At 37.5% G+C, this 17,874-nt stretch overlaps 2 protein-coding genes across 7 annotated transcripts in view; both read left to right on the top strand.

The window, feature by feature from the left end:
* Positions 1–8,938, top strand: part of evi5b (ecotropic viral integration site 5b) — an 82,066-nt gene extending 73,128 nt beyond the window's left edge. For all 5 annotated transcript variants that reach the window (XM_056459895.1, XM_056459898.1, XM_056459896.1 and 2 more), the window contains one exon: positions 7,120–8,938. In XM_056459895.1, coding sequence (XP_056315870.1) covers positions 7,120–7,392 — 273 coding nt within the window. In that variant the 3' untranslated portion in view covers positions 7,393–8,938. The remainder of the gene's footprint in view (positions 1–7,119) is intronic.
* A 1,465-nt stretch (positions 8,939–10,403) lies between these two features.
* gfi1ab (growth factor independent 1A transcription repressor b) lies at positions 10,404–16,894 on the top strand. 2 transcript variants are annotated; one of them, XM_056459900.1, is made up of 7 exons: positions 10,404–10,488; positions 12,889–13,093; positions 13,568–13,768; positions 14,509–14,903; positions 14,994–15,124; positions 15,243–15,415; positions 16,170–16,894. In XM_056459900.1, exons 2-7 carry the CDS (start codon positions 12,982–12,984, stop codon positions 16,346–16,348), a joined length of 1,191 nt encoding a protein of 396 aa, XP_056315875.1. In that variant the 5' UTR covers positions 10,404–10,488; positions 12,889–12,981; the 3' UTR covers positions 16,349–16,894. The 2 variants fall into 2 exon arrangements, with proteins under 2 accessions (XP_056315875.1, XP_056315876.1); XM_056459901.1 differs by lacking the exon at positions 10,404–10,488 and having other exon boundaries at positions 12,715–13,093.
* The last annotated feature ends 980 nt before the right edge of the window (positions 16,895–17,874 follow it).

A 17,874-nucleotide genomic window follows, 5' to 3' on the forward strand; every position in this document is an offset into this window, starting at 1 on the left:
TTAACCAAAAAAATCTAAAAGAACTTCTATCAGGACCTTTAGGGTGCACTCACACTTTGATATCCGAACTGTGCCTAGGTGCGTTTCCTGGTTCATTTGTCAAGTGTGAGTGCTCCAAATCAGGCCCAAGTTCAGTTGGCCGACCCTGGCCCGGTTGGAAGAGGTGTGCCAGAGCGTGGTTCAGTTGGGCTTTGGCGTGGTACGCTTGAAGTGTGAGTGCAAAGTATACCTGAGCCCGAAACAGGTCTAAGGGACCTGACGGTTTTAAGTCAGGTCTCCGTCACTTTTAAGGGACTGTTTCATATGGATTTATTTATCATTCTTCATCTATCATCAAACTGTCTTAGTTTATTAAAGATGTAAACCCCGCGCTGCACCTTCAGCAAATCTCCTAATACGTGCAGCACAAGGACTTCTATGATTTTAGAGCGTCAAAAGTTGTGGATCTGTTTGGCAAAATATTTGACTGTGTGTCACTGCATTCCAAACGACTAAAACAATATGTCTAAAACAATCTCTACTGCGCTGCTGAGCGAGAGCGCTTCTCATGCTGTTGAACTGAACAGTTACATCATCGATGACGTAATCGTGCTCAGGTTCGGAAGGCAAAATGCAGTGGGAGTGCAGGCCTTCAGGGGAGAGGGGAGGGGCATGGTTCAAGGCCTTCCATCTACTCTACGCCAGAGTTTTAGAGCGCCGAAAGTGGAGCATTTTGAAAACGCTGGGAAGGCTAAAACGCTGCTGCTCCATGTTAGTGTGGATGTGGGAAAACGGAGACATCTAAAAACATCTGGCTGCAGACGTTCGATTGTCTGATTGGGCCTTTTTCCTCAATATTAATTGCCTACACACAGTTCAGTCTTGCATTCTCTCCTTGTAATTTCAGACTTCGCAAGTTTGATATGGAAAACAAACTCCTGAGGACACGTTGTGTAAATCTTCAAAGGGAACAGTGTACTTTATAAGCTCACTCACATCACCCTGGATATGTTGTTTCACTGTCTAAACAATCAAATGAAAACATGATATAAGGAACTGCCTATTTTCATTTTGATATTAGCAGCTTAACAGACACCAATTATGTTGAGGCGTCGTGTAGCCACATTTATATGAGCATCATCTTCACTGTATGCATATTTATAACAAAACTGAGCCTATAACATGACTCCTTTTATTTTCAGTAAAAATACGAAACACCCTCTCTTTTGCTGAATATCCCTTTTAATAAACAATAATGGCCATTAGAAAAAGTATAACGTAAAATAAGTTTATACCTTATAGCAAATAAAGGCAATCAATCAAATGTGCAGAATTAGTGTACTTGGTTACATTAATTAATATATTATCTTCTCTTTGCGCTCAGCCAAAACACGTTGCATGAGAACAAGTAATAGATTCAGAAGACCAAAGTCGGGCAATATGTTGTTAGATATAGACAACAAGATGAATTAAATATCACGTTTAACAAATATAGTGAGATTAGATCCAGTGGTAGATCCCTGATGCACTGTAAAAAATGCAGGGTTCCACATAAATCATTCATGTTGTCCACACAAATTGATTTAATGAACTTAACACTTTTAACAAATTTATGTGTATTAAACATAAAAAATTAAGCTGTCCCAACTCCCAATGAAATCTCAAGAATTGTGTTGTTTCAGCTCATAAATAAGTACAAATAGTAAAATAAAACAATTTTTTTTTTTTTTTTTTGAGTGCGAGCAGCCTGATGTGCACAGATTTCATCGCTGCAGTGCATGCCACTGTGTGTGGTCACGTGATGTGCGTTTTTCAGCGTTGTAGAGTGGATGGAGAGCTGTTCTGAAATGCTAGTTGAAACGCCAGTGTAGACGTGGATCCTTTTCATTGTAATATGCCGTTTTTAAAACTAACATGTATTAGTGTAAACGGGCCCTTAGTCTACACTTAAACAGAATATTGCACCATTGAAACCCCTTTGTATTAAGTAAAATCCATGCTTAGCAACAGCAGAGATCAGTTTAACCTAATTTGCAGAGAGACCTGAAGGTCAGAAAATGGAGTCTTCTTCAGTCAAGATTGATGCAGCAGCAAATGCAAATCAACAGAAATGAAGAGTGAAGACTTTTCATTGGTTCTCTGGTTGCTTTTTAACTCCAATATCAAACGAAAGCAGCACAATATGGCATTCTATTCTACAAGCTGTGTTGTAGTAAAAATAGCAACAGGCAGCACCAGTAGCTCAGTGACTTTTGATGTAATCTACACTGAATGTACTGCACACCTAAAATGGTGCCCCATAGTCAAAAATGATGTGGATTCAATGTGTTTACTATTACATACAGTTGAAGTCAGAATTATTAGCCCCCCTGTTTATTTTTTTTCCTCAATTTCTGTTTAACGGAGAGAAGATTTTTTCAACACATTTCTAAACATAGTGTTAGGGTGCTTTCACACCTGTGAATCGATTCAGTTGTTCTAAAACAGGGATTAAAATTGTTACATTGTTGCTCTTTGTTCTTGGTGTGGTTCGCTTTCACACTGCAAAGTTTCTAAACGGACCAAAAGAGCTAAAACAAGTCACATGCAAGTAAACTCTCCTCACATTAGTCAGAGTTTCATGGTTTATTTTGCAGAGTCTCGTTTGGCTGTCATGCGTCCTTATTTTAATTTATGGCGATGAGCAATAAGACATTATAAGCGGAAAGCTGCGCTTTAATTTTGCGTAGTGACGCCCACAGACGTCGTCACCAGATATAAATCATAGGTAAGACTCTCTCATGCATAGCCCTTGGCTAGACTGCAGTTTGGTCAATGTTCCTAACGGATAAACAGCTCTCGTTAATAGTTCAGCATGCTTTTACTTTCGTATTTAACATGAAACGCACATTTACCAGTAGGAATGACATCCCGCCCTATAATTCTCTCTTCTTATAGCCATATATGCCTATTACATATCCATAATACACTGTGATATAGCCAGGCTCGAATCGTATTGCTTTCTCACTACAGTCGATCCACTCCAGAGTTCATTTCAATAGCGAGACCACCTGATTCAGGCGATCTCGGACCGATTGATTTAGCGCGGATCCGAGCACGGTTGCTGGTTTCACATATGCCAAACGAACTGCGCTAACTGTGCAAATGAGACGGGTTCTGAAACAAAAGTCTAGGTGTGAAAGCACCCTTACTAACTAATTTTTAATAACTGATTTCTTTTATCTTTATCATGATGACAGTAAATAATATTTGACTAGATATTTTTCAAAACACTTCTATTCAGCTTAAAGTGACATTTAAGGCTTAATTAGGTTAACTAGGCAGGTTAGGGTAATTAGGCAAGTTATTGTATAACGATGGTTAGTTCTGTAGACATTCGGTAAAAAAATTAGCTTAAAGGGGCTAATAATTTTGACCTTAAAATGGTCCATAAAAAATTAAAAACTGCTTTTATTCTAGCCAAAATAAAACAAATAAGACTTTCTCCAGAAGAAAAAGTATTATCAGACATACTAAAAAAAAAAATTCAAAGGGGGGCGAATAATTCTGACTTCAGTTGTATTTCAGTAAAAAAATGGGTTTCTTTAAGATAATAGCGATGTTTGTCTGTAGGTTATGTGGGTGGTACATGCAATATTGATGATGTAATGTTTATTTGGAATTCAACTTCTCTAGCAGTTGTGCTTGAAAATGTTGACATAATATGCGCAGTGACCACGACCTCAAAATCGCTTTTGACATTTCATCCTCTGATGTATTTAGTGAACAAGTTTCATACAGCCCCAGTATAATGTTTAAGAAATCATATATAGCCAAATGTACACTTATATTTATATATATATATATAATTAGTTTTTATCTGAACATTATTTTACACAGTAAGAGAGCTACATTTAACGTGCAACTTTCAGAACAGAAAACGGAAAGCATTTAATTGATTTATACTTGGGGCAGGATGTAGTCTGATTTTTCTCCTCCTCCTTAATATTGTCAACAAAAGGCTGGTGGTTTGCGGTCAAACAACTTTCTACTAAATCGTTCATTCTCTGGCATCTCAGTCCCTATCTATGGAGTGCAGCAAGGAAGCTTTACCTCTTAAAACACGGCAGGTTCCTCTTCGTACACAATCAGGCATCAGCATGAATCCTGTCTGTAGCCACAAACCCTTATGAATAAGACTGATTTGGTTGCTTGTTGACATGTTTTACAAGAAAATCGATTTAATAATGTTAAAGTTGCCTTCTTTAAGTTTTGTAACAAAAGTTTGGCGTGCGATCAATTGAAATGGCAAGTTTAATATCGTAAGTAAATAGTAAAATCTTGATCAAATTATACCATTCATTTGCATATGTTTACTAGAGATTTGTGGCATTTAGTTGAAAACTTGTGCTTAAAAGATCAGCCACACTAAAGTCGTCTTAGTCATAACCTTAAAACAAAAGGACGGATGTCTCGTATCTGGTTGCTATTTAAATCACGTAGTTGCTAAACAGCGAGAGGTTTCCAATCAGCCGCATTTGCACCAAGCCAAACCATAGTCGAGCTAATCTTTCAACATCACAAAGTCATGACTTGTCATACGTAGCCATTTTCCTGCTGTCTTCCGGCTTGTTCAGTTTTTCTCTCTTTAGCCTCTACAACCCACACATCACTGCTCTCCTATTCAGATCGCTCTCATTTTAAAATCTCTTGGTTGTTTTGTAATGTCAGTTTTAATGACTGTAAGTTGTGGAAAAGGCAATTTAATCTGATTGTTACTTATTGTGGTTACATTAAAATACCCATAAATTCATTTCTCCCCACATGTCTGTCTTTCTGAGGCAGAATGTTTCAGGTAAGAGTGTATGCATCTCCACACAACTGTGTGCGTGTCACATCGCAGAGCCAAATACATGGATTGAAACCACATTTCACACCCTGACTTTCTTGCCATTGTTCAGCAAATGGCCATTTTATTAACCCTTTTTTGAGCATGGCCTTAATTTCATAAACACTGAATATACAGTGTGTCCGGAAAGTATTCAAAGCGCTTTACTTTTTCCACATTTTTTATGCTACAGCCTCCAAAAGGGATTAAATTCATTTATTTCCTCAAAATTCTACACACAATACCCCGTAATGACAATGTGAACAAAGATTTTTTTGAAATTGTTGCAAATTTATTAAAAATAAAAAACCTGAAAAATCACATGTACATAAGTATTCACAGCCTTTGCTTAATACTTTGTTGATGCACATTTGGCAGCAATTACAGCTTTAAATCTTTTTGAATATGATGCTACAAGCTTGTCACACCTGCCTTTGGGAATTTTTGCCCGTTCCTCTGTGCAGTACCTCTCAAGCTCTATCAGGTTCGATGGGAAGCAACGGTGTACAGCCATTTTCAGATCTCTCCGGAGATGTTCAGTAGGATTTAGATCTGGGCTCTGGCTGGGCCACTCAAGGACGTTCACTGAGTTGTTGTGAGGTCTCTCCATTGATATTTTTGGCAGTGTGCTTTGGGTTATTATCCTGCTGGAAGATGAATCGTCACCGCAGTCTGAGGTCAAGAGCACTCTGAAGCAGATTTTCATTCAGGATGTCTCTGTACATTGCTGCATTCATCTTTCCCTCTATCCTAACTAGTCTTCTAGTTCCTGCTGCTGAAGAACATTCCCACAGCATGATGCTGCCACCACCATGCCTCAGTGTGGGGATGGTATTAGCCTGGTGATGAGCGGTGCTTGGTTTTCTTCAAACATAACGCCTGGCATTTACTCCAGAGTTCAATTTTAGTCTCATCAGACCAGAGAATTTTGTTTTTTTGTCTGAGAGTCCTTCAGATGCCTTTTGTCAAATTGCAGGAGGGGAGTGGCTTCCGTCTGGTCACTCTACCATACATATGATGGTGGCAACTGTGCTCATGGAAACTTTCAGAGCAGCAGAAATTTTTCTGTAACCTTCCCCAGCCCTGTGCCTCGAGACAATCCTGTCTCGGAGGTCTACAGACAATTCCGTTGTCTTCATGCTTGGTTTGGGCTTTGACATGCACTGTCAACCCTGGGACCTTATATAGACAGGTGTATGCCTTTTCAAATTATGTCCAATCAACTGAATTTACCACATGTGAACTCCAATTAAGCTACTGAAACATCTCAAGAATGATCAGTGGAAACAGAATATACCTGAGCTCAATTTAGAGTTTCACGGCAAAGGCTAAGAATACTTATGCACATGTGATTTTTCAGCTTTTTTATTTTTAATAAATTTGCAACAATTAAAAAAAAATCTTTTTTCACATTGTCATTATGGGCTATTGTGTGTAGAATTGTGCGGAAATAAATGAATTTAACCCAAAAATGTGGAAAAAGTGAAACACTATGAATACTTTCCGGATGCACTGTATGGCAGACAGTTTCTCTGAACTTTCAAGTTCAGATTTCCTTCTGTCGCATTACTTGTCTTTAAAAGGATAGTTAACTCAAAGATGGAAATTCTTAATTTACTTTCTGTCGTCTCGTTCAAAGGACAACAGCTATTATACAAGAAGACTATTATGAATGGATTGATATTGAAATTGATTCAAGAAAGGAAGTCAAATATAAACGCATGAATGTCCACCCGCTAAATATAAACAGAACTTAAAGGGTTAGTTCAACCACAAATGAAAATTGTATCACGATCTACTCACTCTTGTGCCATTCCAAATTTATAAATATTTATTCAATCTAAAATAGGAAGGAATAAAATATATTCAGAAAAAAACAGATGCTTGACAATATTCATAAAGATCACAAGTAAAGCCATGTTAATCAAGCGGTTTAATTGAGTACAAAAATGACACAATATTCATTTGGGGAGAACTATCCTGATCACATGCAAACATAAAAACCAGATCCTTTGAGTTAGCCACTAATTTGCCAGAATATTAAACGTTTACCACTTGCTGTGAGATTTTGTTGTCTGCCTTATTTGATGAAAAACATAATACATTCTGGCCCCATCATCCCGCTCTCTGTGCTTGTTTACCTTATGGTTCTGTGCGTGTTTTGCAATTCTCACCTTTCCTAGTTTCCTGGTTTTTATTTGCATGTTGTTAAGCGAAATGTCTGAGGTGTTAAAGTTTCAGTTGCGCTGACGCTCTCTTTCCTCTGCTCATAGATCCGATGTTTGAGAGGGCATCAGGGCTTACCAAACCAACACACTTTTGATGGGATTCATATAGTCAATCACTATGGAGGAGACAATGAATCCTACCAGTCCTCTGATGAAGATGGAGTGAAGCTGTCACCCCATCTGACCGCTCATCAGATTAGAGGCCGGATCACACTACATCCAAACCTGGAGGACTCCGAAAGTGAGGGTGACGATGAAGGAGATGCCCTACGACTTACCGTGCCCTCAAATGTCAGCCATAAGACAACGACAGTGTGAAGGCCTGAACGGAAGGAGAGCCATGAGCTCGTCCTTTAAACGTGAACATGGGACTTGAACTTGAAAAGCCATCGTTCATCTTTACTAATGGAATCTTATCTCTTAAGGTCATGGTTTACATCTGCATTTGTTTTGTTTTTGCCAAAATGCGTCAGATGTCTGTCCTGGCTGTAGTTTTTAATTTTAGCCGCGATAAAGAGGGCAAATGTGTCTGTCTGTGAAGGCACTTTGAGATCCTTCATATTAAGCAGAAATCATCATTTTTGTGGCAGGAGATTCCCAGAACTTTAAAAGGGGGTGTTTTTAATACCCCAAGATTTTTTTCATATGAACAGAAGCAACTTTGTATAGCCTATAGTGTTTTAAGCATTAAGATTTTGCATTGTTATAGATTTTATTTTTTAAATCATCTTCATCATCTTTTTTTTTGCATACACACCTTGAGAAACCAGGGAGCGCATAACTTTTAGGTAAACATATTAAAGAACAGAACACTATCATCTTTAAATTGTTTCATTAATACCACGGTGTCATATCTTAAGTTAGCAGGCCTTTTCTTCTGGCATGAATTGTTATTGGTCATGAATTGTGAGTCAATGAACCAGCATCTGTAAATATGTACATGTTTTGATTTGTTTTTTAGTTTTCTGCCCATCTCCATTATTACTTGAATGTGTATTCAATGGATATCATGTCTATATTGTAACACATTGTATAGTTAAGTTGAAAGGGATGTATTACTGAATTTGGGAGGTTTTGGAGGAAACAACTTTTCTTTGATGTACTGTAGCTTTTCTGTAGTCAAGTTCTCCATTTCACATGATGGAGATTTGTTTTTGTGCCTGGAAAGATTCTCCAAAATTCTTGCTGATTTCCAATATTTTCTACAACACGTGGTATGCTGTGCATGTTCTATATCAAAAATACCTGCAAACTGATGGAAGTGGAGGCAGAGAGGTGTGTTTATCAGAACAGTGTTCTCATTTCTCTGGCCCTGCTTAAGCAAGTGCCATTTTTCTGTTTATGTCTATTTCTACCAGCTCGCTTCTGAATCAGTTTGCATTTTGCACAGATGACATGCATATGGCTTCACAATAATGAACAATATTATGTTTTGCTGTTTACAGCGATATATTTAATTCAGCTTCACCCTCCATTTTTGTTCTTCTTTGGTAAGTTTTTGTGACCCAGTGGTTCTTCAAAAAATGAAGTGATTTCATTTCAGACTGCTATTTGGGCACCTGAGTGTAAGCCTTAAACCTATCGTGGTGGATGCAAATTTGGTACACTGTTTGCCCATCGTTTGAAAACGGCCTGTTCGCCTACAAAACAAAGACTTTTGCGAAAGGAATTGCAAAGGACAGAACACTAAGTGATTAAAGCGTTATTTATTTAACTTCAGAAAGATCGAGTGTTTCACAGTGAATTCCTGTGGAATGTTCCTGTGGGCATTAGAGGCTTTACAAACCGTTGACAATACAATAAAATTGTCTTTAAGACGATGGACATGTTGATTCAGAACACAATAAAATATCATTTGATAGAATCAGAATCAGAATCAGAATCAGTTTTATTGCCAAGTGTGCTTCACACACACAAGGAATTTGTTTTGGTTACAGAAGCTTCCAGTGTACATAAAGTGACAAGTGACAACACAAAATAATAACAAAACAAAAAAAATAAAATAAAATAATAATAAAAAATGATGAACATTAAACAGATGCGGTTAGTGAAGAAACCTGGATGTTGAGTTGTATGTACAGATTGTTATAAATATACAGGTTATAAGGTGCTGTGTACAAGTGCGAATGTAGAAAGTATTGCATTGTATATTGATATAAGGTGCTGTGTACAAGTGCGTATGAGAAAGTATTGCACATATTTATTGGACAGTAGGGGAATATTTAACTGTTCATGAGGTAGACAGCCTGAGGAAAGAAACTTCTCCTGTGTCTGGCTGTTTTTGTGCTTGGTGCTCTGAAGCGCCGACCAGACGGTAACAGTTCGAACAGGTAGTGTGCTGGGTGTGAGGGGTCCAGAGTGATTTTGCGAGCCCTTTTACTCACTCTGGAAGAGTACAGTTCTTGAAGTGTAGGAAGGGTTGTGCCAGTGATTCGTTCAGCAGTCCGGACTATTCGCTGTAGTCTACGGAGGTCGGTTTTGGCAGCTGAGCCGAACCAGACGGTGATTGAAGTGCAGAGGATGGATTGGATGACAGCTGAGTAGAACTGTACGAGTAGCTCCTGTGGCAGGTTGAACTTCCTCAGCTGACGAAGGAAGTACAGTCTCTGCTGGGCTTTCTTCACAATAGAGTCTATATGAATGTCCCACTTCAGATCCTGAGAGATGGTGGTGCCCAGGAACCTGAATGACTCTACTGCAGCCACAGTGCTGTTCATGATGGTGAGTGGGGGGAGTGCAGGGGGGTTTCTCCTGAAGTCCACTATCATCTCCACTGTTTTAAGCGTGTTCAGCTCCAGGTTGTTGTATCTGCACCATAACGCCAGCCGCTCCACCTCCTGTCTGTATGCAGACTCGTCACCGTTCTGGATGAGGCCGATAACAGTAGTGTCGTCTGCAAACTTAATGAGTTTGATGGAGGGGTCTTTTGCAGTGCAGTCGATAGTGGCCTATGACTGTCGTGTTTTGTACATTTGTTCCACGCAACAGCAGAATAAAACAGTAATGATCGAAAATGTATTAATCTGTTTGCTTTTTTTTTTACAGTTAAAAATTGTATTATTCATTTGATAACTGTAATTAATTAATTAATAGTAATTAATTAAAACGCGCACTAATCTTTAAACTAATTATTTTATTATTTTTTTATAATTCATTTATTTTTACATTTTGATTAACGCAATCTTACAAACCTCAAATAAACAGCTTCTTAAGAAACAGCCCTTCTAACACCAGATTGCTATTGACAAGTGTAGCAAATAGCGTTCTTCAGGAAGTTTTTTTTTATGTGTGTATGCGCCTATGCTCGCGCTCAAACTGCACAAGATGAGATGAGATGTTATGGGCTGTGCGCTCTTACGTTCAACCGAAACACCACGACCGCACTAAAATCATCTTACCTCGAATTGTTTTCTGGTAAGTACAGTAATTCCAGTCGGCTTATAAACCCTCGTTAAATTTAAAGTCATTTGATGTAAAACGTTAATATTAAATCTGAGTTTCGCTAAGCACAATCACAGTTCGCTTGTCTCCAGTTGAGCATGACGTTTCGTATACTTGCGCATTTAATCTCATTATAAATTAATTGCTGCATTGTGCCAGTGTAATTTCAAATGTTTGCAATTCTTGCTTTTTCTTTGATGCCATTTAATAATTTGTCAACTATATTCATAAACGAAAATTAGAAGAACATTGCGGCATTAACATTTTGAAATGGCTATAACATTTTTTGGAAAAGATAGCCTTTAACAAACTAATTGATTCTAAGCCTATGTAATTAGGCTAATCCTATGTAGTGGATTACACTACATATAAAGTTTATATTCAGCTACCGTAAAAAAAACATTAGGCTATAGAAAAAGGAAGCAGTAAGACGGTCGGAATTTGTATTGTTGTTTTATTTACATGTTCTTCTATTGTTCTGAGAGTTACCATGTGTCTACAATGCGCATTCGTTCTGTGGAAACGACGTTTTAGTTTTGTTATTGAAATTAGACTACTCATTTCGCTTTCCGCTATTAAGATCATATTCCGCAATGCATTATACACGTCTTTCTCGTTGCGGAATTCTAGGCTAATATGCTGTAACTGCATATTTCTAATAATCAGCCTCAAAGTAAATGTGAGATCATGTAACATCAGTAAAGATTTTTTCCTGGTGCCCTTTATTATCTCCATCCTACTGTATCTGCCGGATGCCCTGGTGTGGTGTCTAATCGAAGGGGGGCACATTGCGCTTTGATTTCCTGCGCTTCTCTTTTGGCCAGTAGCCTACTGATGGATCCTGCACTTTGCGATTGTGTGTATCAGTTTATCAGACAGTCTGTATCATGCAGATTTCATAAAGCCATACAAACTACAAATATATCAAACATCGGCACCCTCCAAAAAAGAATTGAAAACTTGAAGCTGTAACATGAATTAATAGCCTTTTTTTTTTTATCCTTTCACAATGATAGATTGCAATGCGCTCGAGGTGAGTGAAGTGAAGCGATTAATTTAAGAGACTGGCTCAGTGGCTGTCACGAGTCAAAGGCAGGTGAGGCTAGACTGATGGACTGCGTGGCTCTACCGGCTTCCACTGATTGTCTGGCGCACGAGCTGAATGCGTGTCCCTGTTGTGTCCACGACAGATCACCAGCGTCCACTCTGAACAAGGCGGCTCTGTTCAATAAGCAGCCACGAAACTCGAGAACACCGTGACCCGCTGTCGTGTGGACAGCTTTATTTCAAGGCTACAATAATAAGTTTTACTTCATCGCTTTGATGAATTTTTATTGATGAACAAACTAATGAAACAAGTCAATTAAATGTGTAGCCTAGAAGTTGAGCTGCATTCTGATAAACAAGATGTAGACAAATGTAGACCGGGTGTCATTAAAAAAATAGCTCCATTCTGAAAATCGAAATAATTCTGAATTATTGATATTTAATTAAATTGCTATAATCTAAAAAAATGTCTCACTATCTGTCACTACATTGAATTGACATATTATTAATTTGTGCTTTTAGTTGTTTTGATTATTCTGTAATATTTTAAATGTAAAAACTACGGTTTTTAAATGCTAAAATAATTTTAACTGCTAGATTGTCTTAAGCTATTTAAATGTTTTTGACACATATTTCTTTGAATGCCGTAACAGTTAATATTTGCTGTTAATTATTGTAGACAGTAGCCTATGAGGGCGTGATGACGCTTGAGCCGACGCATTAGGCTACCTGAAACAAATCTCTCCCTCTCTCTTTTTCTCTCCGTGTGTGTGATATATAATATTTAAAAACATTTTATAATGTAATCTAGCATTTTATAAATATAGATATAGCCAAATAACACAAAATTAACTCTTGTGGTTGACCAATCAATTCTGTGTAAAGAGTAAAAAGTAGCATTTTGTAAAATAAACTCTTCCCAAATTGAGCTATAACTTTATATTATGCTCCTATCAAACAAAGAAATAAAAGTAGCTACACTAAAACGTTTTCACTTCTTAATACGACCCTGTCGCAAATCATTAGACTGAGAATGCATATGGGTTGCCGTCTCCGCGTTTCCTCTCCCCCTGCAGCTAAGGATTGAGTAACACGTTGATAAAACAGTGTATCACTTATCCTGATAGCCATAGTTCCCCCCGGACCTGTCTGTCCTCTCGCAGAGGGGCGGACCAATCACAGGCCCAAGGCTTGCTAGTTGTTCCTTTAAAGCACCTGTCTTCATAACACCTGGCAGACGAGAGAACTGCTTTACGCATGCTCCCACTCTTTCATATCCTATAGAGACGCGCTGCCCTTCAACCAATGGTCTTCAAATCTTTTCAGAGATAAAAAAGCCGCTGCGTCCGTGGATCTGACAGATTGTCCGATTCTCACTAATGACTGAGGACATATGAGGCAGCGACCAGAGGAGACACAATGCCTAGGTCTTTCTTGGTGAAGAGCAAAAAAGCGCACAGCTACCACCAGCCGCGATCTTTGGAGGATGACTACAACAGACTTGATAATATTTTGGCTCATATATGTGCAGGTATGTCAAAATTATATTGAATCACTGAGCACTGGTGTAGATAACTATAGCAACGTGTAATCTTACTGCAATTGCCAACCTGATTAAAAAAAGTGTAGCCTATATTTAACAAAATTTTTTTAACTAAGAATAAGAAAAAATAAATTATAGGCTAAATATTATGTTTTCTTCTTAAAAGACAGTGAGCTTATATATATATATATATATATATATATATATATATATATATATATATATATATATATATATATATATATATATATATATATATATATATATATTATTATTTTATTTTTTTTTTTTTTTTATATATATAAAACCTGAACTAAACTATGAACGCATTTAGGAAAGTAGGGGGGGAAACTAAATTGTAAATTTTCGTTGGCTCTGCGTTTGGTTATGTTCATGTGTTGAGAGATTGCGTATTATACAGCTGTGGTTTTGACGAAAAAAAATACAAATATCTCATAACAGAAAGTAAAACTTCAGACGAGTCGGAGTGCTGTGCGGATGCTCTGACGGGCGACACGACTGGCGCTGGTTCACCAGACTCTCACCTGCTGGATCAAGCTGATCTTTCCCCCAAGTCTCCTCACAGCTGTGGGGAAAGCGTGTGCGACCGCTCGTCAGACTACGAGGACTTTTGGCGACCACCATCACCATCAGCATCACCTGGTACGGGAATCTATAATGTTTTTAAATTATATATAATTTCACCTACAGTTTTCCATAAAGGCTATATGTCAATCTTTTTTATGATTTAGCATCTAACCACAAATCATTTACCTGACAGTATATAGTTTATATTTCTATATTTGTTTACTTTTTTGTTTCTCCTTAAGACAAAAACTACACGTCCTTTTTACTTTTAGGCCTTTATCTTTCAGCTGAACTCTGCATTTGCATTTCAAACACTTCTTGCTTCTTCCACGCAGCAGCTACAGATGTGGGTCCCTAAATGTGCGGAGTTTAAAAGACATATGCTTATTTAATTAGGCTATTATGATCCGCTGCTGAAAACATAGGTCATATTAATTGGCAGTTCATTCCGCTGTGGCGACCCCTAATTAATTTCAATAGTATCTAAGCCGACGGTTAGTGAGTAAGTAATAAGCTATTATGACCTATTTCAGGGGTGAGTCGGGTGACATATTCATGGAAGTCATTTTAAATTATGCTATAAATGTTTGGCAAACAAACAAACAAACAAGACAGATATTCGTATCATTATCAGACACAATTTAACAAAACAATTATTCAATAGTCCTACAACATATACGAATTCATATAACTATTGTGTCTCATATTTTTATCTCAAAATATTTCGGCACAAAACAACATTAATAAACGTAAACAGACCCCACTTAAAACCGAATAATAAACATTAAACTGTCGAATATTTTCTTCTTTGCCAGAGTCAGAAAAGTCATTTTCACCCTCCGTGGAGGAAACACAGCCCTTCGCTGTCCCCTTCAGGCCTTATGCGTGGAGCAGGTACTCGGGGTGTGAAATCAGGCAGCTGGTCCAGCATACCCTGAACCATCACCACTCTCTGGATCTCGAGCGGCCTACTCCAACCTATTACAATGAGCGCGTGGCCGAGCCCTCTATTTTCACTGAACGAGGATCTGGCGCAAGCATTTACAACAGCTATGGCTCCACTGCCTCTCTGTTCGAGCGCGCCACTGCTTCTGGAATCTTTGATGACAGCAGCATGTTGGGAAAAGGAACTGAGATGAAATCCAGCTCTGATGTGATCTGCAGTCGTCTCCTGTTAAATGGCGCATACAAATGTATAAAATGCAGCAAGGTATAGCCCAACTAGCACAAAGAGTATACGGTCAGTTTTTTTTAGAAATCAAGATGAGAAATTGTACTGTCGTCTCTCTCTACTCCACAGGTGTTTTCTACACCCCATGGCTTGGAAGTTCACGTCCGGAGGTCGCATAGTGGAACAAGACCGTTCGCTTGCGACATTTGCGGGAAAACGTTCGGACACGCGGTCAGCCTGGAGCAACACAGAGCTGTTCACTCACAGGTAGAGTGCTCAATCTTTTCTTATTTAGGCCAGAAATAAAAATATTAGTGTCATCACAGATTATCTGATTTGCAGATGTGAAAAAATAATGCGTAAAAACACATTTTTCACCTCACAGGAGAGAAGCTTTGATTGTAAAATCTGTGGGAAAAGTTTTAAAAGGTCATCCACCCTGTCCACTCATCTCCTTATACACTCCGACACACGGCCATACCCGTGCCAATACTGCGGAAAGAGGTTTCACCAGAAATCAGATATGAAGAAACACACATTTATCCACACAGGTAAAAGAAATAAACTAATTAAAATACAATTGAAACATTGTATTGAAGCTTGTTTTCGCAGCAGAATAAAAAGGGTTGTGACAAAATTAAGACATTCTCCTAAGTTGAAGTTCTCACATTTCGAATAATTTTTCATCAGAATTGCAACTGTATCTTGGAAACTCCTAAACTTAAGCTTATTTAACTCCGTGACACTAAAAATAAGATTGAAACAATGATAAATAAATTTAATTAAATAATAGGCTAAATAAACTCTCAATTTCGGATTCACTTCAAACTAAGACTCCTTATTGGCATGAAATCCATAAAGAATCTTTTACATCCATAAACATTTTCAATCAATAAATGGTCCCTTACAGTAAAAATGTTTAAAATTTATGCATTATTTACTCTAAGTGGGGAAATGTTCTTTAAATAACTGTTTACTTAAAGGTTCTTAGCAGAAGCAAAGTTTATTTTCGTTAAGAAAAGGTTTTGTAACGTTTATTTTATTACGTTAATATATTTTTTTGTTTATAAAAATGTCGCAGTTGAGAGGAAAAACACTTTGCGATTTGTACACGTAATTTGGAGGTTTAAGTCAGAATTCAGTCTCAACATGTTTTCCCTATCTTAATCGTAAAAAAGTGTGATCACAATCACAATTGAAGTCACAATTAACTTTTTATTCCCGGGCGGAACGGGCTTTCTAACTTTTTTCTGTAGCATATAAGAACTCTGGTTTTAAAAGTTGACGTATGCATTTTCTCTCCAGGGGAGAAGCCACACAAGTGTCAGGTGTGTGGGAAAGCATTCAGTCAGAGCTCCAATCTGATAACGCACAGTCGGAAACACACTGGATTCAAACCGTTTGGATGTGACCTTTGTGGAAAAGGATTCCAGCGCAAGGTCGATTTAAGAAGACATAAGGAAACACAGCACGGACTGAAGTGAGGAAACATGCGTCCCTGAGATCCAGACTTTACCAAACACTATTGGACAAAGACTTTAGGACAAATGCTCATTCATAAAACATAAAATCAGTGTTTTAGAGTAGGCGACTAATAGCGTTTACATTAGGTGTAGAAGCTGTTTATGCTTTTGAGATTTGCCTACTAGTCAGCAACAGGCCAGCAGGTCTGGCAGCTTTCATGATATACAGGGTATCACAGGGTATCTTGATGCACATCAATAGCCCGCTGAAAGACATCGTGTCTGAACCCAAAATATTATCACCAAAATAATCAGGGACGAAATATAACCGCCGCGAGAAAGGACACAGTATCACCCAAAATATCAGCTGAAGGAGAGAAAAATCACCGCATCTCAAAAGAATGTCACTTTGTTTTTAACGCTGCAAAAGCTATGCTGGCAAAACAAGCACTACAATAGACTGCGAGATTTCATCAATAAAAGGATTGTTTGTGTACTATAGCCCAACTTTAGCGATTTAGCTTGACGAACCATTTCCATTGTGTATACCATTTTCAAGAAAATAAATGGATCAATTTGTTTTTGATAGAATTTACATTATTTATTGAAATAAAGTGTATGAAGATTTACTTCGAGTGTGCTTTGTTTTCTTTATTTTAGCTTGTAGGCCTACAATACATTTCCAACAAGCATATTTAAGTATTATTTAATTGTTAATAAAGTGTTATCTATTTGTTTAAAATATATATTTAAAAATGCTTGTTTTTATTGTAGTTTAGTTTTTTTTTTACAACAGACGTGTGGAAAAATTCACATGTGTATTTGCCAAATCTGTGGTTATTACTATACACTGAAAACACCATAAGTGGTAATAACGAATTATTCAACGTTAGTCTAAGGGAAATGAAAGAAGAACTGCGCTTAAAAAAATAAAAACGATCTTTATAGTGCTAAATTAAATCTCACTAAATATTGCGACCAAAAAACACTAAATAATTTTAATAGCATAATACTAATAATAATAAATAATAATTTTGTTTTGTTTTACTAAGATGACCAAAATCTTTTTTATTTGAAGCTCGGAGTGACATTTTTACGTTTCAAAGTCAAACCGTCTATCCAATTATTTATTTGCCAGCTTAAAAACGCGTAAACTAATTTTAAAATGATCTAAAGAAATAATTTACATAGCAACGTCATACAGACTATTAGTCATCGAGATTGAGTTATGCTTCAAAAATCATCATGCAGGTGTCGTCAAATCAAACGGCTAGTTCTCTTTTAGTTATCTTACCATGAAAAAATAATTATCCCCTTTTATTTACACTCTAAACACTTTTGGATTTCCCCTGTTAACAAAACTGAGTGTAAATAAAGGGAGTTTGTTCAGCAGAAACCGTTTACTTTATACCTGCGGCCAGTGCATTCTGTGCGCCTTAATGGCTCCGGGATAACGTCAAAATATCTATGGATATGGACTGGCAAAGTGTAGTAAATAATGTTCAGTTTAAATCTGTTTCCAATAACAGAAAGTTACGGTAGCCATG

This window comes from Danio aesculapii, chromosome 6, assembly GCF_903798145.1.
Source record: "Danio aesculapii chromosome 6, fDanAes4.1, whole genome shotgun sequence".
NCBI classification, from domain to species: Eukaryota; Metazoa; Chordata; class Actinopteri; order Cypriniformes; family Danionidae; genus Danio; species Danio aesculapii.

Excerpts from the sequence above, each read along its gene's own strand:
- gfi1ab (XM_056459900.1), top strand. The coding sequence starts at position 12,982 with ATGCCTAGGTCTTTCTTGGTGAAGAGCAAAAAAGCGCACAGCTACCAC. Across the intron at positions 13,094-13,567 it reads TTTGGCTCATATATGTGCAG|AAAGTAAAACTTCAGACGAG; the intron begins GTATGTCAAAAT and ends ATCTCATAACAG. Across the intron at positions 15,416-16,169 it reads ACACACATTTATCCACACAG|GGGAGAAGCCACACAAGTGT; the intron begins GTAAAAGAAATA and ends TTTTCTCTCCAG.